Source organism: Temnothorax nylanderi, unplaced genomic scaffold (assembly GCF_030848795.1).
Source record: "Temnothorax nylanderi isolate EJ_2023f unplaced genomic scaffold, tnyl_v1.0 TNYL_tig0376_pilon, whole genome shotgun sequence".
Taxonomy (NCBI): Eukaryota; Metazoa; Arthropoda; class Insecta; order Hymenoptera; family Formicidae; genus Temnothorax; species Temnothorax nylanderi.
Window position 1 is genome coordinate 128,514 of NW_027249438.1, and position 22,454 is coordinate 150,967.

The 22,454-nt window shown below is 29.4% G+C and overlaps 3 protein-coding genes and 1 pseudogene across 3 annotated transcripts; all 4 read left to right on the forward strand.

Moving 5' to 3' along the window:
* The first annotated feature begins 149 nt into the window (after nucleotides 1-149).
* Nucleotides 150-11,806, forward strand: LOC139781939 (uncharacterized). The gene is made up of 13 exons (XM_071720822.1): nucleotides 150-180; nucleotides 287-556; nucleotides 801-1,269; nucleotides 1,581-1,680; nucleotides 1,854-1,979; nucleotides 3,301-3,497; nucleotides 8,625-8,749; nucleotides 9,165-9,434; nucleotides 9,602-10,070; nucleotides 10,635-10,734; nucleotides 10,897-11,016; nucleotides 11,128-11,283; nucleotides 11,617-11,806. Exons 1-13 carry the CDS (start codon nucleotides 150-152, stop codon nucleotides 11,668-11,670), a joined length of 2,487 nt encoding a protein of 828 aa, XP_071576923.1. The 3' UTR covers nucleotides 11,671-11,806.
* LOC139781947 (odorant receptor 10-like) lies at nucleotides 4,659-8,040 on the forward strand. Its single transcript, XM_071720826.1, has 7 exons — nucleotides 4,659-4,689; nucleotides 5,193-5,462; nucleotides 5,727-6,195; nucleotides 6,552-6,651; nucleotides 6,759-6,884; nucleotides 7,278-7,433; nucleotides 7,674-8,040. The coding sequence occupies exons 1-7, from the start codon at nucleotides 4,659-4,661 to the stop codon at nucleotides 7,722-7,724; spliced, it is 1,203 nt and encodes a 400-aa protein (XP_071576927.1). The 3' UTR covers nucleotides 7,725-8,040.
* A 1,257-nt stretch (nucleotides 11,807-13,063) lies between the features above and the next one.
* LOC139781940 (odorant receptor 4-like) lies at nucleotides 13,064-16,882 on the forward strand (annotated as a pseudogene).
* Nucleotides 16,883-18,371: 1,489 nt separating this feature from the next.
* On the forward strand, nucleotides 18,372-21,913 carry LOC139781954 (odorant receptor 9a-like). The gene is made up of 7 exons (XM_071720832.1): nucleotides 18,372-18,648; nucleotides 19,073-19,343; nucleotides 19,629-20,097; nucleotides 20,294-20,393; nucleotides 20,598-20,717; nucleotides 21,130-21,285; nucleotides 21,680-21,913. Exons 1-7 carry the CDS (start codon nucleotides 18,610-18,612, stop codon nucleotides 21,734-21,736), a joined length of 1,212 nt encoding a protein of 403 aa, XP_071576933.1. The 5' UTR covers nucleotides 18,372-18,609; the 3' UTR covers nucleotides 21,737-21,913.
* The last annotated feature ends 541 nt before the right edge of the window (nucleotides 21,914-22,454 follow it).

Genomic DNA, 22,454 nt, shown 5'->3' on the forward strand with positions numbered 1-22,454 from the left:
GGATAGCATTCTTAATATTTAATGCTACTTCGAAGAGGGACCCAGGTTATCGTACACACTTCGCGAGCATGCGTAATAATCATCTCCCGTTGGAAAACGGAAAACGGAAAACGGAAAACGAAGAGGAGTTTCCTACATTAGTCTTCGCCATGGACATTTCCGAACAAACATGTTACAGAGGTACTCAATTTTTATCACGTTTTTACTTATATTGACTTTTATTTTATAAGAACTCTCTACATTTCGTTAAATACTTTGACTTTCTCTAACATTAAATTTCTGTTAGATTTTGTGTGGGCAGTTGAATTAAATCGATTCGGTTTGGAACTCGTCGGTTTGTGGCCTAAAATAGACGAAATCGTTAATAATAGCTACATGTCCGATCTTCGCGTGATCATTATTTTCGTTTTAATAACGTTCGTCTCTGGTATTCCACTCATATGTGCTCTTATACGAGTGCGACACGATATGATACTTGTAATAGACAACTTACAAAATACATTACCTCTAATGGTAGTTTCGTTGAAACTCGTTATGATGCGGTGGAAGCGGACAGGTTTGTCGGAAATTATTTATTGCTCTGCATTAAGTTCTGTTTCATTATCCAATCATTTAGCATCTGATTTCTCATATTTGTACTACATTAAGATATCAGAAAGAAATTAGAATTTATATATTATTTATTTCTTTTTTTTTCTAACAGAATACATAATATTATAATAATGTGTCTAATAATGTGTAAATGACTTTTTCTTGTTTTATGATTTAATGAGTAATTTAATATTTTTGTCATTCCTAAGCTCTCATACCCATCATAAAGATGATGGCGGAAGACTGGATGACGTTGAAGCTAGACACAGAGAGGGAAGTGATGATAAAGCGAGCGCGGACTGCTCGACTGATCGTCATTTGTGGATATATTTTGATGATACTGGCGTTTATCACAGTCATCGTTTTCCCTTGTTTTGGCATACCGTTTAGGCACTTAACAAATCTCACAGATCGGGACAAACCGTTACCGCTGCAGTCGTATTATTTCTACGACACAGATAAGAGCCCGCAATTTGAACTCACGCTTATCATTCAAGCCATGACGATATTTTTAGCAGCTATAACTTATACGTCAGTAGATGCTTTCCTTGGACTTGCAGTCCTTCACATTTGCGGCCAATTAGAGAACTTTAGATGTCGATTGGTCAACTTGGTTTCGTGCAATGATTTTGATGGTGCTTTACGAAATAATGTGATCGCTCATCTACGACTCATCAGGTTTTTTGCAGGTTTCAATTATAATAATAAAATAATATCGCAGAAAATAATAAAGTTTTTACATCAACTTGCAAGTGGTTTAGTGCAGTTATTTTATTTTAGTATTTTTACTTATATTTGAATATTATTTATTCTCGCATATATATAAATGTCATTGTACGTCACGCAGCATTTCTATCACATTTATATCGAATATTTATGTAAAATTTTTCAAATTTTCTTTTAATTGTTTTTTATTATTTTAATAGATTTTTTAATACTTATATGTATTAGATTAAAGGTAGTCTTTTTAAATATATCTATAATTCCAGATTTGCTGAAAAAATTGAGGATATATTCGCGTTAATGATGTTGGGATTAGCAATTTATTTTGGTATTGTATTTTGTCTATACGGATTTCTGTTGCTTACTGTAAGTTTAGAAAGATTTGCATTACAAATATTAATGCATGTGTTGCGTTATATATTTTTGTTTACAATGTATAAAATTACATAATATATCTTGTCTGTGATTACAATATTATTATTTCTATGTAATTTATGTTAATTTATTTTATAAAATAATAAAATATATATATCATCTAGATAATTTCTAACGGTGAGAGGAATAGCATTTCTCTTTCACGAGTATTTAACGTAATAGTTGGTGTTACTACTCTGTTAGTTCATACATTTCTTTATTGCGGGGCTGGGGAGCTAATAACGGAGCAGGTAATAATTAATATATTTGTAAATATATACATTAGGGTGTAACAAATGTAGGCCGTCACTTACTACTACTCATCAAAATGAGCAAAAAAATTCATATAAACATAGAGGAAAGTACCCGATTATGAGATACCATATCTATTTTGTGTGATTGCCGGAAGTCTATGGGCAGAATTGAAAAAAATAGTAGGTCATTTTGAAGGGAATTTAATAAGCTTTAAGATGCCGAAATGTAAAATTTAATTTAAATATTAATTTTGCTGAAAATTAGAAAAATGTGAAAAATGAGCTTTCAAAAAAATCGAAAAAGTGTGCTCCTAATATGAGAGACCCCGGGAAATCGCTAATAAAGTGCAAAATACATCATATTGCAATTAAAAATCTTTATTTAAAGTTTTTGAAAGACAAATGTAATGGAGAAGCATATTTGCAACAATCGTAAACCCACTTATACTCAATATTGTACCTAATCTTCCCCCTCCACCCTTTCCCCTCAAATCAAGGTCAGCACAGTCTTATAAATTCGTATAAACCTTCCCTTAACGTTAATATAGTATTTTCTCTTCTTTTATTACTATACAATAACTTTCATACTCCAGCAACCCAGGAGTACCCTGAGTATCTCATGTTACGAGCACCACGCCTTGCGGTTTCGCGATCACCAAATCTAATCTCTACAATTGAGCAACTCAACATATCCCGTATTTTCCTATTAATACGACCTTACTCTATCGCTGCATGCAGAACTTATTGCCAAATATTTATTAATTATATAATAAACAAGGTTTAAAGACTCATATCCATGGCACTTGACAACATCCAATTTCACAATTTCTTTCTCTGCAACGACTACACGCACGATCAAACAATGAATTTTCCACTAAATAGGTTTTACCCCAAGGGCAATAAGTTCATGGTGGAACCAACAGATAGGGCCTATTAGTTTAGCAGAAACCTCGCTGTCGCATATTAGGAGCCTATCTCATAATCGGGTACTTTCCTCTATGTCCAAAAATGCATTGTTTTCACGTTGAGCAACAATTTTGTAGAACTTGTGTAAATATGTCATATGTTTTTTATGTACCTCTGCGTCGTATATTAAACTATAATATTTTAATAACCATTTCCTTAAATATTCATTAAATTGATTAAATCCAAGTTTAATTGATTTTTCTTAGAGTTGCATTACTTCTTTTTATAATAAAAGACAGAGAATTTTTTAAATTATGTTTAAATTATAAGAATTATGATTAGTTAATATTTATAAAGAGTCCAGACTGATAGCACAGATATTATTTATATATTGTTGCATGTGTGCATTAAGTGCGAAGCAATATACCGTGCCATACACGATCTCGAGTGGTATAAACTGGAATCAAAGAAAGCGAGAAATCTTATATTATTGATGACACGAGCCGGTGAACCTTTTCGTATCACTGCAGGGAAGATTGTTCCTTTAACTATGACCACGTTTTGTAGCGTAAGAAATTTTACTTATATAACTAATAGTCTTAAACAAATATAGAAAATTAATAATATTGTACAGTTAAAATGTTTTCTTGCGTAGTCTCAACGTAATCTTGTTCAAAGCTCTTTTAAACAGAGACTTGCTTTTCAGCTATTAAAGACATCCGGTGGCTATATATCTTTTCTCCTGGCAAAACGAGGCTAAAGTATAAAAATTACTAATATATATTTTGTTCCAAGTTGTAATGTAAGATTAAATGCAAAATATTTTTAATTAGATAATTACAAATAAAGTTTAATAGATAATTACCAATAAAATTTAATTGACTTCAGGAATAAAACGTTAATTTAATTACATTAATTATATTAATAATGTAAACGTAAACGTTTACATTATTTATGTCAATGTTATATTCGTGTTCTTATAATAAATTATATTGTATTATTATAAATTTGTATGTAATAATCAGTACAGTATTTCTTGATATATAAAATTTGCATTTGCTTAAAATAATCATATCTTTTTTTTAATTTTATGTAAAAAAATGTTTTGAGTTCTGAAATATAAAATAAGTGAACTAATTATATATTTTTTATTTAAAAACATTTTAAAACTTGCACATAACATTATTTATTATGACCAATATAAAACAATTCTCATATAATAATGATAATAACTTGAAAGTAAACGTCGTTTTCGTATTATACTCTATATGATCGCATCGCGTTTATCATCCTGAAGAAAGTTAAAATTCGAAATATTCTCACCGATGTAGTTTATGAGCCGCATCTTTTTTACAGCGTAATCGTCTTTCTTTTCCATCCAAATTTTTTGTCCCCTTGTTGCCTCTACAGGGGGTCTATTAAAAATTCAACGACACGTCGTTGTCGTTGGTCACAAAATGATATGCGTGACGGAACATTATGGAATTGGGGAAAACTTGTATAACAAGTTCGATGAACATGCTACGACCCAACATATATCTCCCTGTATTAGTACACAGGCATTAATATTTTTTGTGATCAATTCTTATGCCCGTAAAGTTTTGTACGAACTGAAAAAACGCTATCAACTGGGGATAGTAGTTGTAATATTTAATACATTCTTCAACGTAGTAACCATCTGTTATATTCACATTACGAGCATGCGTGTTGACCACTTTGTGCAACCAAGTTGCAATAACTGAACTGAATTTTTCCGCACTAGTCTTCGACATGTACGTTACCGAACATTCGGGTTACAGAGGTATCGAGCATTTATCATGTATTATAATAATTTTCGAATTTTATAATGAAAATTATAGATAATGATCTTCGTGCAAACTTGTGAATTACAGAAATGCATTAAAACCGAAAAACTATATTAAAACGTAAAATTATTATACAATAGCGTTAATTACTAAATACAGTCACACTTCCAAAGATTCCAAATATGGCCAAAGATTCTTTTATTTTCTGCCACATTGTGGTTTCTTTTTTACTTACGCATAAACTTTTCCTTTTGACGTTATACATGACAACTTTTTAATCGTGAATTGATTTAATATTTTGATCAGAGACTTTTAAGTTTTATATGAAAAATTATAGCCTATTATACTGAAGTCTTAGTGATTCTCAAATTATTAATTTTCAGAATTTTTTAAATATTTCTTATATCTATAACGATATTAAGTAGATGTAATAAATTTAAATTAATTTGATATTATAATATGGCCAAACATTTTAAGTTTAACATTGAAACATTGCTAGATTTTGTGTGGGCAATTGAACTGAATCGACTCGGTTTGGAACTGATCGGTTTATGGCCAAGAACCAATGAAGCAGTTAAGAATACCTTCGTTTGTGATCTTCGTGTGGGCATGATTTTCTTTGTAGTAACTTTTTTATCCATTATTCCTCTTTTATGCTCCTTTGTACAAGTTTGGGGTGACATGATACTTATGGTAGACAATCTCCAAACTACTTTACCTTTAATAGTGGTTTCGCTGAAACTTGTCATCATACGATGGAAGCGTACAGGTATGTCTAAAATTAATATATAGTTTAGGTTTAGACTTCTTCGTTTTTTGCTTCTTCGCCGAATTATTTATTGTATTTAATTTCTAAACTGTATTTTAGTATATATCAGGATTGATGGTAAATTAATGGATAATGAAATATATTAATAAATGTTTTATTTATTTAGGAATAAGTAATTATAGAGCTTGCTAAGTATATAGGTTTATACTGTTTCATATAAATTGCTAATGTTTTTTATACATACAATTTTATAATATTTTCAAGCTGTTGCACTTCTCGTAAATATGATGGCGGAAGATTGGATGAAATTAAAGATAGACTCAGAAAGAGACGTGATGATAAGACGAGCGCGAGCGGCGCGATTGATCGTAATCTGTGGATATTTTTTGATGATATTCGTATTCGTCGTACTCATCGTTCTTCCTTCTTTCGGCCTACACTTCAGATATATAACAAATCTTACGAATCAGGAAAGACTGTTACCATTTCAAGCGTATTACTTCTATAACACAGATAAGAGTCCACAATTTGAACTTGCGTTTGTGATTCAAGCTACGACGATGTTTGTAGGCGCAATAACTTATACCTCGGTAGATGCCTTTCTTGGACTCACGATCCTTCATATCTGTGGCCAATTGGAGAATTTCAAATATCGATTAGACAATTTGGTATCGTGCAAGGATTTCGATAGCACTCTGCGCTATAACGTAGAGACTCATTTACGGATAATAAGGTACTTCCATGGTTTATAATTGTCACAATAGCGTCACGATAACATTATAAACGATAGATATTAGTAGTCATGGTTTGAGAAATTTTGTTAATTCTTTCTTAATTAATTCTATTTTTTGTGATCTCTCTTTTCTCTCTCTCTCTCTCTCTCTCTCTCTCTCTCTCTCTCTCTCTCTCTCTCTCTCTCTCTCTCTCTCTCTCTCTCTCTGTTTCTTTTTCTATGTGAAGTATTTAATGTAATTCTTTCTGTGTTCAATGTATATTTACATTACATTAATAAATGTAATTCTTAAACGTACCAACATGTATTTTGTTTGATTGAATATAAAATTTTTCTAAACATATTTACATTTATAGGTTTGCCAGTAAGATTGAAGATATATTCACTTTAATGATGTTGGGACTAGTATTTTATTTTGGTATTGTATTTTGTCTATTTGGATTTCTATTGGTTACTGTAAGTGTGAATATGAAAAGAGCGCCTAAAAAATGTATATTAATTATGTTATTAATTAAAAATACAATTTTATTAATTAGCATTAATTAGCAAGATGTATTATCCAGGTGATTAATGGAGACGAGATAGGTGACATATCTCCTTCACGAGTATGCTTTTTGGTGATTGGAATCTTTACTTTATTGGCGCATACATTGCTTTATTGCGGTGCAGGAGAAATTATAGCAGAGCAAGTAAGTTGTAATATTTATACTCGTTAATAAATAAAATATAAACTTAACACTTTTTAGTTTGTTTTTAATTTACATTGTAATTAATTTACACACACATTTATATGTATATAAAATAACAAATATCATTATAACTGTGTTATAAGCTCAGTAATTCGTGTGTAGCTCATAAATACTATTTTTATAAACTTTAAATAAAATTAGGTTATTATATCACTTCTCAGATTTTCTTTACTTTTTTCTTATTTTTATTTTTAGATACAAACAAAGAATTAGTTAACAATTCTACTTAATTTTAATTTATATTTATGGAATGTACTAAATGTTTAAAATTTATTGAATATAATAAAAATACTGAATCAACGCATTTATTCATATGTGTTTATACGTGTCAAGTGTGAAGCAGTATACCATACTATGTGCAATCTTGAGTGGTACAAATTGGAATCAAAAAAAGAGAAAAATCTTATTCTATTAATGATACGTGCCAATGAACCTTTTCGTATCACTGCGGGAAAGATATTTCCACTAACAATGACCACATTTTGCAGCGTAAGATTATTAATAATTTAAATCTTATAAATAACTGTTTATACACGAAATTTATATATTATTACTAATTAATACTTATCACTAATCTCTTCTCTGAAAAAGAAAATTATGATATATTCTGATATATACATATATGTACATATTTGACTTATTTGATATATTCCAAAAAATTAAAAAATTATTAAAATTTTACAATAATTTCTACTTTGTACTATTTTTAAATTAAGAAATATTTTTTAGCTATTAAAAACGTCAGCTGGCTACATATCATTTTTACTAGCAAAGCGCTAGTTCATGAGAAACGTGTGGTATATTACTTATTCGGAAGTAAGCTAAGAAAATAAGTATAAATAAAGTAATTAGCAATAAATTAATAATTATGTTAATCAGGGTAGAAGTAAATTTGTTATTGATTGTAAATTATATATTGTGAATTGATGTAACGTTTAATGTCAAATATTTTGATTTAGAACGTGCTCTTAAACTCATGACGTGTCTTCTTATCAGTTAATGAACAAATCAATAATCAGATAAACATATTTTACATATATTAAAATTCTTATAATAAATAATATTTTTATGTAGTTATAAAATTGTTTATGATAAAACACAATACGTAAATGTATTTTAAAAAATAAATGCACATCAATTTATTAATAATTGTTATAATTATTGAAGGACAATTTAAAAACTTTTCTGATAAGAATGCATTGTAATATAATAATAACGATATTATAGTTCTATAGATCCAATGGTACACGCACTGCACATTTATTTACGATATTATCAAGAAATACATATGTCTCTTCAATAGACATTCACAGTTTTCATATAGCTTATAGGACACTCTCTCTCTATATATCCTTTTCCACGCATCGCACTTTTTCTCTAAAAATTTTTCTGAATTTCTGGCTTTTGCAAAAGTATTATACCCAGCAACTACACATATGTCTCTAGTTATGAAGTGAATACGATCGTCGTTACGCGAAGTATGAAAAAACTTTTAGCTTGTAATTTGACGTGTTGGTGATGTACATACCGTGCACAACACAATATACCTCCCTTCTTATTAGCGTCAACGTTGTTTTTTGTGACTTATTCTTATGTTCGTAAAGTTTTGGAACAAAACGAACAGCTGTTATCAATTGGTAATAGCATTTGTAATATTTAATGCATTCTTCGACGAAGCAGCCAGGTTATTGCACTCACATCGCGGACATGCGTGATGAACATCTTTCGCACTAGTATGGCAAGTGAGGTGAGGGTCTTCACATTAGTCTTCGGCATGGACATTTCCAAACATTCAGGGTACAGAGGTAGCGAACATTTGATATGTATTTTTCGCGAGTAAGAGCGAGAATTTCCTGAACATTTTTTGGATTAGTGTAATTGCTACATTTAAATAAATACTAGTATTTAATATATAAGCCAGGATTGTGTGTGTTTGTGTGTGTGCCTATAAATATTTTACTTCGCGAGTGTGATGTTTGCAAAAAGAGATATTCTTGAATATTGTTATAAAGTTGCTATAGTTTTTACAATTCTTTCGTAATCTTTAATAATTATGCGTGCCCGAAATTAAAAATTCTTGTATAAATTTTCTGAATTTTCAGTTTTAGAGTTTCAAAGATATCGTAAATTTAAATTATTAAATAAATTTAAGTATTAAATAATAATTATTAAAGTTAAGTAAATTTTCTTCTAATATATATAACTTTAACTTGTTACTAGATTTTACGTGGGCGGTTGAATTAAATCGCTTGGGTTTAGAACTGGTCGGATTATGGCCCAAGAGCGATAAAGTATCTAAAAATAAATTCGCTTCCGATCTTCGCGTGATCATTATTTTCGTTATAGTGGGATTTGCCTCTGGTATACCTCTCACATGCTCCCTTATACGAGTTTGGGGGAACATGATACTTATGATAGACAATCTCCAAGTTACTTTATCATTTCTAGTAATCTTGTTAAAACTTGTTATTATGCGATGGAAACAAACAGGTATGATTAGAATTATTTATGTAACACAAAAATATCAAGGAAGTTTATATTTATTATACAAAATATATAAAGCTTAACGTGTTTTTAAAGGTACTTGTCTTATCTTTAAAACGTGACACGATATAGGATGGTCCTGCAGTAAATGATTATTTTGCTATATTTCAAAGCACTTTCATCCATCATAAAAATGATGGCAGAAGACTGGATGGAATTGAAGACAACAAAGGAGAGGGATGTAATGATGGAACGAGCACAGATTGCCAGAACGATTGTCATTAGCGGATACGTTCTAATGGTATTGGAGTTCATTATGATCATCGTTCTTCCGTGTTTTGGCTCAACGTTAAGGCATTTGACAAATCTCACGGATCCGGGCAAGCCGCTACCGCTGCAGACTTATTATTTTTACGATATAAATAAGAGCCCGCAATTTGAATTAACATACGTCGTTCAAGCTATTACAATCTTCTTGGCCGCTGTAACTTACACTTCGGTAGACGCTTTTCTTGGACTAGTCATCCTTCACTTCAGTGGTCAACTGGAAAATTTCAAAGGCCGTATAACTAGTTTGGTTTCGTGCCAGAATTTCATCTACGCTCTAAGTAATAGCATAATGAATCATATGCGGCTCATCAGGTATCTATGTACATATACACACATGAATATTTTCGATATAATTACACGATTACAAGTCAAATCTAGAAAGATTCTATAAAGAAAATTTATTTAGCAAGTCGTTATCAAAATCAATTTAATAATCAGATACAACATTTTTTAAATTTATTTTAAAGAACTTACAGGAAACAATCGTATAGAACATTATGGAAAAAATAATATTTAAATAATTTATAATTTAGTACATTAAAATTATATGTACATTGTTATCCCAAATTCAGATTGTGAAGCAGATATTTTTCATACATTATTGACATTTTATTTATATTTTAATTCTAATTTTTATTACATTTTCTATTATTACTTTAAAATGTGAATTATAAGAAATATCAAAAATAAATCTAGAATAATATTTCATTAAATACGATAAAACAATAAGTATCTTCTAAGTACTTTTCTGTTATAATTAATAAAAGAAATGTAAGAAACCTTTTTGCAAAACTTTATTGACATAATAGTTTTAAATATTTTTTAGATTTATTGTAAAAAATTAAAAAATGTAATTTTTTAAACATATTTTTATAGATTCGCTAATATTATTGAAAATACCTTTACCTTAATGATGTTGAGCTTAGTATTTTACTTTGGTATTGTATTTTGTCTACATGGATTCTTATTGCTCACTGTAAGTTTTTAAACAGAATTCTAATTAAGAATATTAATGCACTTTGTATATTTTTATTTCTTAGAAAACATCTTTTATCTTTTTTATTTCGAAATGTGTAGATTGTTGTTATACCAACTGGCATTAACTAATTCTTATTAATTAGCAAGGTATATTGTTCAGGTGATTACCGAAGAAAGTAATTTTTCTTTAGCACGGTTATGTTTTCCATTAATTAGTATCACCATTTTACTTACGCATACTTTTCTTTATTGCGGTGCCGGAGAGATTGTAACAATGCAAGTGAGTTACAAACTCAATTCGTTAAAATTCATAAATGTCTTGTAGCACTATATGTCATATTAATACAACATAACATGTTATTAATATGTTATTCTATACATGCATGTTAAGTGTGAAGAAGTATATCGTGCTTTGTGCGATCTTGAGTGGTACAAACTAGAACCAAAAAAGGCAAAAACTTTTATCTTAATAATGATACGAGCCAGCCAACCTTTCCGTATCACTGCAGGAAAAATATTTCCACTTACAATGACCACATTCTGCAGTGTAAGATTATTAATAATTTATCTAAAATTTATTTTATCGTTAATCTGAATAAATATTTGCGTTATACTTGCTTCCTTTAATATATAACGTAAATGGAAAAAATATCTTTTGCATTAACCGCCTAATTTTTAATCTTTTTATTTTCTTGTAGAGTACTTAATCGTTAAAACATAAATGCCAAATTAAGATAATAAAACGGTTACATAGATATACATATTTCTAATTATATTTACAAAAAATAATAATTTATATTTTTTAAATACTTTTAATTGCATATTTATCAGTTTAAAAAATTGTATTCTATTATCTAGTTACATAGAGAATATGTTACAGTTGTTGAAAACATCGGCTGGCTACATATCATTTCTATTCGCAAACCGAAGATGAGAAAGAAGTCAAAATCACGCTAGTACGACATTTATATTAAGAGATTTATGAGAAAAGTAGATGTAATAATCTTTTAATTAAATAATTACAAATGTAACAGAGATATATTAATCATAATAGAAATAAAATATTTGTTATTTAATTCAATGTTTGTTATTTTATGTAATATTTGAAATTAATATATTTGTTAAAAAATATTATTTTTCATTTTTATAATCACTACGTTAACAATATCTTTTTCAGTAAAATACTCCTTAAAGTTCAAGATTTTAATAGTGATTTAAGCATTTTAATTTAACAATAAATAGATATTAAATATATTATACATAACATATTTTTAATTTAAATTTATTAAAATTCAATTTGTAAAGAAATTATGTATTTTACAAAAGCATATATCTTATTTTGTAAGAACTCAATATTTTCAACAACTCAGTTACAACGAATATATCTTTGAATGTATCTTTTCTGATAAATACAAAACGGATAAACGACGTGAATAAACGTGTGATGCATTCTATAAAATCTATTAACTACAGCAAAATTGTATAAACCATGCGATCGAAGCGTGAGAATACAACAGCTGTATATAAGCTATAAGCGCGCTTTTTTGCCAACATGATATCTACCTATTATTATAAAATTTTTTATTCCTAAAAGTTTTGCACGATATTCAATGCTGAAAACTTGTCTGGAAATATAAAACGAGGGGAAATATAAAACGGACGACATAGAATATTTAAAACACTTCCAATGCAAGTTCATCATTTGGCACTTTCGAGAACTTTTGAAAGCATGCGCAAGCAATACTTCTTGTTAAATAGAAGGTAACGTGGTTTCATGAAAAAGAAACAGCTGTCAGTCTATAGATAACATTCGACATGAACAGTTCGAAATATACCGGACATCAAGGTGCTCGCTGTTAAAATTGTTGTACCTGCAATTTGAAAGAAAATAACCTTATAAAAATATATTTATCTATTATGTGCACGTGTGTAAACAATAGTGGCATTTAATATACATTTCATTTTATCAATATATATTTTAAGAACTTCTTTTGATATCCTTTTATATATGCAGTGTATTAAACAATTGTAACAGAAAATTAGCTATATTTAATTACAATAAATAAGAAGTAATATCATAGTAAATTAGTGCTTTTTATGATCCATATTTATTATTTTACTTTTATAAATATGGATTATAAAAATAATCTTCGAATTTGTATAATAAATATTATTCAGAGATACAGTTATACAATTAGGGATTTATAGAAAATTATTTTTGAATATTCTATTTATTTCATACATTCTGTTAAACACGACATTGTGCGTTAAGCAAATATGTTTTGCTCTAATTGTGGCTTTATTTATTGCATATTTATGATTACGTGATGATGCTTTACATGTGCTCCGATTTATTAAAGTTTCTATAGGTAGATTTCACATGGGCGGTGAAATTAAATCGAATCACTTTAGATTTGATTGGACTGTGGCCTAAAACCGCACAGAACCCTCGACAGAAGTTAATGTGCAATTTTCGAGCACTTATCGTCTTTCTGTCGATAACATTCGGCGTTCTGATCCCTTCTATACATTCCTTCATAAGAATTTATGGAGATATTATGTTAATGATAGATAATTTACAATTTACTTTGCCAGCTATAAGTTGCACAATAAGAATAATGATTTTTTGGTGGAAGAAAGAAGGTAAGCAATTTTCTGCTATAACTCTGAACTGCAAATGATGAACATGAGAGATATACGTATCGAAATTGTAATAAAATTATAATAATCTCTAATTTGAAATTACGAAACTTTGTTTTTTTCACTTATTTATACTGTTTTTCGTCTTAAAACTATAATAAAAGATAAATGTTTTTACTTCAACTCTATCTTATTAAACTTTTTATTGCTGACAGTTTAACTTGTTATAGTTTCTATTCTAATATTGTTTAATTGTGCATTAAAATATACAATATTGACGTTTTCGAAGCTATCATACCAATCATAGATATGATTGCGGAGGATTGGAGAAAATCGAAAAATGCGCAAGAGAGAAATATAATGATCAGAAAGGCGCAGAGTGCACGCTTACTTATTATGTGCGCATATTGCATCATGACAGTAGGATGCTTGTTTATCATCGTTCTTCCTGGATTTGGAATGTCGATAAGACTAACGCCCAATATTACTGATCCAGGCAGATTAGTGCCTCTGCAAACCCATTACATTTACGATGTATCAAAACGACCTCAGTATGAATTGACGTATATAAGTCAAGCAATCTATATAGTTCTCGCAGTTATGTCTTATACTGGAATCGATCATTTTCTTGGGCTGCTAGTTTTCCATATATCCGGCCAACTAGACATTCTCAAGGATCGATTGACAAATTTAGATAAATACATCAACTCTCACGACATGTTAAGGATATGTGTGGCACGACACATTTGTTTACTTAGGTTTGATATTTACGAAAAATATATATGAAATCCGTATATACAACAGAATAATGTTAAAAAACAACATAGCGATATCTAGTACACCAAAATAGATGTCACTGTGTTGTCTTTTGACATAACTCTACTACTTGGGAAATATATCTAATACACAGAATGTCTTTCGTAGAACTATTGCCATTATAGAAGATACGTATAATATAACATTGCTCTCATTATTCGTATATTTTGCAATGCTTTTTGCTTTCTACGGTTTCCGCATAATTATCGTGAGTGTGCAAACATTTAAAAATAAAAATTTGCTTATTAATTAATTTTTAATACTAAACGTAAATATTGAAAATTACTGACGCAATAATATCTAAGTTGTTACTATATGTATTTATAAGATATTTAGTGATAAACATTTTTGAAATTATCTTAATTATGATAAATTGTATTTTCTTACGTATCCTATAAATTAATTAGCTATTCGACGGAGGAAATGATTTATCACTCACACGCTTGGTATTTTTTATATCCACGATTTTTAATCTATTTGTACATATGTGTTTATATTGTGCTCTGGGCGAATTTTTGATGGCCCAAGTAAGTTGCATTCTTTTTTTACTATAAACATCGTATAATTTATATATGTTACGTGTCTGGCATTACACTTATATTATTGGATTGGCCAATAAGTCCGTGCGGTTTTTTAATTATAAATGTTCAATGATTATTTTTATAGAAGGTAATAACTTTAATCAATTATGTATTGGCCGTTGTTATCTACTATCTTTTGTCATCTTTCGGGCAGCTTCATAATTCCTCGTTCAAAGAACTTCCTGTCTTTCTCGGCAAAAAACTGTTCCAAGTGTTGTTTGACAGCTTCCTCAGAAACGAAGTGCTTTCCATTCAAGGAATTTTGAAGGGAGCGGAACAGATGATAATCTGATGGTGCAATGTCTGGAGAATACGGAGGATGTGGTAAGACATCCCAGCCTAGCGCCAATAATTTTTGCCGGGTTTGTAGAGATGTGTGCGGCCTAGCGTTGTCATATGGTGAAAGACGACGCCTCTACGATTCACCAATTCTGGACGCTTCTCGTGGACCGCTGCATTTAATTTATCCAGCTGACTACAGTAAACATCTGAATTGATCGTTCTGTTCTTCGAAAGTAGCTCGTAAAACACAACACCTTTCCAATCCCACCAAATTGAGAGCATGATCTTGCTCGAGTGAAGTCCTGCCTTCGAAGCGGTTTGTGGCGGTTCGCTGCGCTGCCCCCACGATCTTTTGCGTGTGATGTTATTGTAGACGATCCATTCAGATGTTTACTGTAGTCAGCTGGATAAATTAAATGCAACGATCCACGAGAAGCTTCCAGAATTGCGTCGTCTTTCACCATGACAACGCTAGGCCGCACATATCTCTACAAACCCGGCAAAAATTATTGGCGCTAGGCTGGGATGTCTTACCACATCCTCCGTATTCTCCAGACATTGCACCATCAGATCATCATCTGTTCCGCTCCCTTCAAAATTCCTTGAATGGAAAGCACCTCGTTTCTGAGGAAGCTGTCAAACAACACTTGGAACAGTTCTTTGCCGAGAAAGACAGGAAGTTCTTTGAACGAGGAATTATGAAGCTGCCCGAAAGATGGCAAAAGATAGTAGATAACAACGGCCAATACATAATTGATTAAAGTTATTACCTTCTATAAAAATAATCATCGAACATTTATAATTAAAAAACCGCACGGACTTATTGGCCAACCCAATACAATATGATTCATTTAAGAAAAAAGTTTGTCTTAATGCATAATAAAGGTCAATATTTATCATGCATAAGCGTATAACGTAAATAAATATTAATATCAAAATATAATACAGAAATATATTGATGATGATTTAATATCATTTTTATCAAATTAATTATTGTAACAATTTAATGTAAACTTTTAGAAAATAGAAATTAGTAATTTATTGCATTTATTATTTACATAAATGCATTAATTTACAATTTAAATGAAAATATAAATTACTTCATAATCAATGACTAGATTATTCTCATTACGGAACAATGCATACAGTTTTTGTCTATAAAGACTTTTAATACTTTTTAGTGTAATGAAATATATTATGCAGCCTACAGTAATGAATGGTATTCCCTGGATCCAAAACTTGCACAAGACTTGTTGTTTTTGCTGATAAGAGGTGCTAAACCGATTTATCTCACCGCTGGAAAAATATTCCCCATGACAATGACCACATTTTGCTATGTAAGATATTTTAGTGTTTAATAATTATTGTGGTAAAACATTTAAATGACTTTGTAATCTTAGTAATATTTTTTATACAATAATTTAATAATTTATTAATATTTTATTGCATCTATGTATACTTTATGCATATCTATGTACCTCATCTTATATACACATACACTATACGTATATAATTCTAAACTTTGTGTGATTATAAATTCATTACAATATTAATTATTACTAAAAAGATGTATTTTTCAGTTAATAAAAACGTCAGTCGGATATATATCTGTTTTACATACGACGAGGAGTTATTAGAAAAGTGAGATAGAGTTAAAATTTTTCTAATAAGATGTTATCTGTATAGAATGCAATAAACTAAGAATTGTATAAATATTAAAATGTTATTGGCAAATAAATTATATAGATTTTATTGCATAATTTAACGAAAATATGTTGCAAATTCTATTAGATGATTAGAAGTAAAATATATTCGAATTAAACTCAATATGACAACCACATGACAACTTTTATGCCACATCTATGCAATTAAAAAAATAAAATGCGAACTGACTGAGCGTTCGCCTCATACAAAGACAATGGAGGGTTAAGAACAGGATATTTTAACTTTAATAATAAAGATTTTCTTATACATAATTGCAATAATCCAATAATAATAAAGCTATTGTACAAAATGTTCAAATATATTTATAACGTTTACAGTATTAAAGATAATTCATATGATCACATTATTGATATAGTGCAGAAATAATATATTTAAATACACATTTTAATTTGTATAAATATGATTTTGTTTGTAGTATTAAGTCCAAAACAATTCCACTCTAATAACATTTTGTACGTATAAAATTGATCTAAATTTACTTTGTTATGAGTGTCAATTATTAATAAAATAAAATTATAAATGAAATTATAAATAGGTATTCCAATTTATATCTATCAATATATTTATGTCAAAAGTGCTTTTGGAGTGTTATAAGATATATGTTACCATCGTAACGTACTAACATGGTGGTAAACATATTATTATATTATGCGTTGTATATGATCAATTACATATGATTATTATTTAGGGAAGACCAGGGCACGCATATGGATACAGAATTAATTACAGACACATATGTTTCTGTATTTAATTTTATATCAACTTGCGTGCCCTGATCTCCCCTAAATAGTAATCACACATAACTGATCTTGCGTGCATGGGAATATGTCACATGTATGGCATTATATTTATTGTTTTTTTACTCACCTGTTATTATTCACGTTTCGTCGATGACTACTTGGGACCAGAGATAATGAGAATTATTATGATTATTATGAATACTCATGCCGGATATCGATTACCATGTATTTAAATGTTCTCAACATATGTATGCATATGTGACACAAGGTTTTTATTGAATGATAAATAATTTAGTAATATTGAAGCAAGTCGATATGGAAAGGAATAAGCGTTGAGTTCAGCAAAACGTATCCCAGAAGAATTACATTTGATTCTTCGGACCAGTCAGATAAACTTAGCTAGATCAAAGTGAATAACAGGTTGAATCATAACAGAAGAGGAGAGAGAGAGAGAGAGAGAGAGAGAGAGAGAGCTGGGAAAGAATATGCGGTTCAAACTTTTTCTTCAGTATTGCAGATCAAACTTACTGAAATTAAAACATTCAGCATCCAAGTCTTCAGGAAAATGACTAGTTTCTATAACTACCATCGATCGATGATGAATGATTGCGACGAGTTGATGTCTTTTAAAATAGCAACTCAATCCTTACAATGACGTTATCATGCGATTTCAATTTGGATATCTGCAAGTAAGTTATAGATGATACGTAAATTATTTTTCACGACATTATATGTTATACAACGCCGGATTATGTGTCCTCTATTGCTAACATAAGTATAGTATAGTAATGTTATAAGCTATAACTCATTGCAAAAACGTGTGAATATAACAGATGTTCCCATAAGCGTTTTCTTCATCTACGTGTCACAAGACCTATTATTACGAAATTTTTTTTTCATTACTTTGCGTGATGTTTGGCGCTGAAAACGAGGGAATGCAGAATATTTAAAATACTTTGTTGCAAGTTGATCGTTCGATACCTTCGAGAAGTGGCATAAAAGCATGCGCGCAGAATGACTTCTACTGAATAGGAGATAACGTTATTTTCTGAAAAAGAAATAGATACCAGTCCTGAAACAACATTCGACATGAACAGTTCGAAATATACCGCATACCGAGGTGCTTATTATTGTGATTGTTATCTTAACTGAAAGACACAGTAACTTTTTGAAAAATATATTTATTTAGTGATGATAGTGACATTTAATCCACATTTTATTTGACCGCCTTTAATAAATGGTGTATTGCATTGCATCAGGTTTTTTTAAATTATGCTAATTATTATCATATTTAATGATTGTAATAAGCATTAGCTATTTATTATCATAGATATTTGAAATATGAGATTTTTATTATCTGTTATTTACTACTTTTAAAATAATTTTTGAATTTCATGATTAATAAAAAATTAGTTGTTGTCAAACATTCTATTTTATTCATTCTATTAAGTGTATGACTTTACACGTTTTACATTAATTGTTAGTTTATATGTATGCATAAGATCCTATGATACTTTTCATGAGCTGTGACTTACTGAGGTCTCTATAGGTAGACTTCAAATGGGCAGTGAAACTAAATCGTTTCACTTTAGATTTTATTGGACTTTGGCCTAAAACCGCACAGAACCCTCGACAGAAGTTAATGTGCAATTTTCGAGCACTCGTCGCTTTCCTGGCGATATCGTTCGGCGTTTTGATCCCTTCTATACATTCCTTCATAAGAATTTATGGAGATGTTATGTTAATGATAGATAATTTACAATTTACTTTACCAGCTACAAGTTGCGCGGCAAGAATCATGATTTTTTGGTGGAAGAAAGAAGGTAAGCAATTTTCTGCTATAACTCTAAACTGCAAATGATGAGCATGAGAGATATACGTATCGAAATTGTAATAAAATTATAATAATCTCTAATTTGAAATTACGAAACTTTGGTTTTGTCACTTATTTATACTGTTTTTCGTCTTAAAACTGTAATAAAAGATAATTGTTTTTACTTCAACTCTATCTTATTAAACTTTTTATTGCTGACAGTTCAACTTGTTATTGTTTCCATTCTAATATTGTTAATTGTGCATTAAAATATACAATATTGACGTTTTTGAAGCTATCATACCAATCATAGATATGATTGCTGAGGATTGGGGAAAATCAAAAAATCTGCAAGAGAGAAATATAATGATCAGAAGGGCGCAGACTGCACGCATCATTATTACTTGTGCATATTGCATAATGGGAGTAGCATGCTTATTTGTTATCATTCTCCCGATCTTTGGAGTATCAACGAGATTGACGCCCAATATTACTGATCCAGGCAAAGTAATGCCTCTACAAACCCATTACATTTACGATATAACAAAACGACCGCAGTATGAACTGACATATATAAGTCAAGCTATCTACATAGTTCTCGCAATTATGTCTTATATTGGAATCGATCATTTTCTTGGGCTGCTAGTTTTCCATATATCCGGCCAACTAGACATTCTCAAGGATCGTTTGACACATTTAGATAAATACATCAATTCTCACGACATGCTAAGGAGATGTGTGGCACGACACATTCGTTTACTTAGGTTTGATATTTACGAAAAATATGTAATTTATATATGAAATCCGTACAACAGAATAACGTTAAAGAACAACATAGCGATATCTATAATAGTAGACCAAAATAGATGTCACTGTGTTGTCTTTTGACATAACTCTGCTACTTAGGAAATGTACAATTTGTTCTCCAGGTGTATCTAATCCACAGAATGTCTTTCGTAGAGCTATTGCCGTTATAGAAGATACGTATAATATAACATTTCTCTTGTTATTTACATACTTTGCAATTCTGTTCGCCTTCTGCGGTTTCAGCATAATTACCGTGAGTGTGCAAACGTTTAAAGATAAAAATTTGCTTATTAATTAATCTTTAACACAAAACGTAAATATTAAAAATTACTGACGCAATGATATCTATTGTAAGTTGTTACTATATGTATTTATAAAATATTTTGTGATAAACATATATGAAATTATTTTAATTGTGATAAATTGTATGTTCTTACGCATTCGGTAAATTAATTAGCTATTCGACGAAGGAAATGATTTATCACTCACACGCTTGGTATATTTTGTATCCCTGATTTTTAATTTATTTGGACATATGTGTTTATATTGTGCTCTGGGCGAATTTTTGGTGACCCAAGTAAGTTGCACTCTTATTTTTACCATAAACATCGTTTAAGTTATATGTTTCGTATCTGGCTTTACACTTATATTACAATATGATTCATTTAAGAAAGATGTTTGTGTATAATAAAGTTTAATATTTATCATGCATGAGCGCATAACAAAAATAAATATTAATGTCGAAATATTATGCAGAAATATACTGATCATGATTTAATATCATTCATATTAAATTAAATATTGTAACAATTTAATATAAGCTTTTAGAAAATAGAAATTAATAATTTATCGCATTTATTATTTATGTAAATATATTAATTTACAATTTTAATAAAAATATTAATTACTTTATAATCAATGGCTAGATTATTCTTATTACGGAACAATGCGTACAATTTTTATCTAAAGAGACTTTCAATACTTTTTAGTGTGATGAAATATATTATGCAGCTTACAGTAATGAATGGTATTCCGTGGATCCAAAACTTACACAAGACTTGTTATTTTTGCTGATAAGAGGCGCTAAACCAATTTACCTCACCGCTGGAAAAATGTTCCCCGTGACAATGACTACATTTTGCAATGTAAGATATTTTAGTGTTTTATAATTATTGTGGCAAAAACATTTAAATAACTTTGTAATTTTAGTAATATTTTTATACAATAATTTAATAATTTATATATTTTTTATTGCATCTATGTATACTTTATGCATATCTATATGGAGGGGTAAAAACCAGAGTGGTGTAAGTTAAATTTTTTTAAATATTTTCTCGTGTGCATAGATGCAATCTCTACAATATATAAATTGCATCTAAACACACGAAAAAATATTTTTAAAAATTTGACTTACACCACTCTGATTTTTACCCCTCCATATATACCTTATCTTATATATACACTATATACATATCTCAAAACTTCGTGTGATTATAAATTCATTACATTATTAATTATTACTAAAAAGATATTTTTCAGTTAATAAAAACGTCGGTCGGATATATATCTATTTTACATAAGACGAGAAGTTATTAGGAAAGTGAGATAAAGTTAAAGTTTTTCTAATAATATGTTACTCTTATAGAATGCAATAAACTAAGAATTGTGTAAATATTAAAATGTTTTTAGTAAATAAATTATAAATTTTACTGTATAATTTAACGGAAATGTATTTCTATTAGATAATTAAAAGCAAAATAATTTGGAATGAAACTCAGTTCTATATATTTTAATCCAAAAAGATTCATATTTTTTTACGAACTAAATCCAACCGTTAAATATTAAACTATTTGATATTAATAAGTTATGTGGAAATATAGCATAAGTATATAAACTACGCTAATTCACTGTTATCCAATTCTTCAATGCCAATAATCAAGCATTATTCGAAATATAATTACAATTCAAAATATTTGCGTCCTTGTCGACGATGTACGATGTTAAGTTTAGCCTTATGGACTGTACTAGGCGAACCATCTTCTTCGATAGTCCATGAACAATACAAAGCTGTTCCGAAGTCCACTGTTTCAAATAACGGTGATTTCGGTAACGAATAAATGATACTTACTAATTTTCAAATTTTTTTAAATCTCCAAAATGTTGCCTATCAAAACTTGTTATCAAGTAATAAAAACGAACGGTAGATAACTACAGTTTATATTTCTTACCAAGAAAGTAAAACTGTATATGTATTGAAAAGTACTTGTTTTATCTTTAATACAATAAAATGTAGTTTTCTTACAAGATACGATAT

Excerpts from the sequence above, each read along its gene's own strand:
- LOC139781947 (XM_071720826.1), top strand. The coding sequence starts at position 4,659 with ATGTACGTTACCGAACATTCGGGTTACAGAG. Across the intron at positions 6,652-6,758 it reads TTGGATTTCTATTGGTTACT|GTGATTAATGGAGACGAGAT; the intron begins GTAAGTGTGAAT and ends TGTATTATCCAG. Across the intron at positions 6,885-7,277 it reads GAGAAATTATAGCAGAGCAA|TGTGAAGCAGTATACCATAC; the intron begins GTAAGTTGTAAT and ends ATACGTGTCAAG.
- LOC139781939 (XM_071720822.1), top strand. The coding sequence starts at position 150 with ATGGACATTTCCGAACAAACATGTTACAGAG. Across the intron at positions 557-800 it reads GATGCGGTGGAAGCGGACAG|CTCTCATACCCATCATAAAG; the intron begins GTTTGTCGGAAA and ends GTCATTCCTAAG. Across the intron at positions 1,681-1,853 it reads ACGGATTTCTGTTGCTTACT|ATAATTTCTAACGGTGAGAG; the intron begins GTAAGTTTAGAA and ends TATATCATCTAG.
- LOC139781954 (XM_071720832.1), top strand. The coding sequence starts at position 18,610 with ATGAACAGTTCGAAATATACCGCATACCGAGGTGCTTAT. Across the intron at positions 20,394-20,597 it reads GCGGTTTCAGCATAATTACC|CTATTCGACGAAGGAAATGA; the intron begins GTGAGTGTGCAA and ends TAAATTAATTAG. Across the intron at positions 21,286-21,679 it reads CAATGACTACATTTTGCAAT|TTAATAAAAACGTCGGTCGG; the intron begins GTAAGATATTTT and ends GATATTTTTCAG.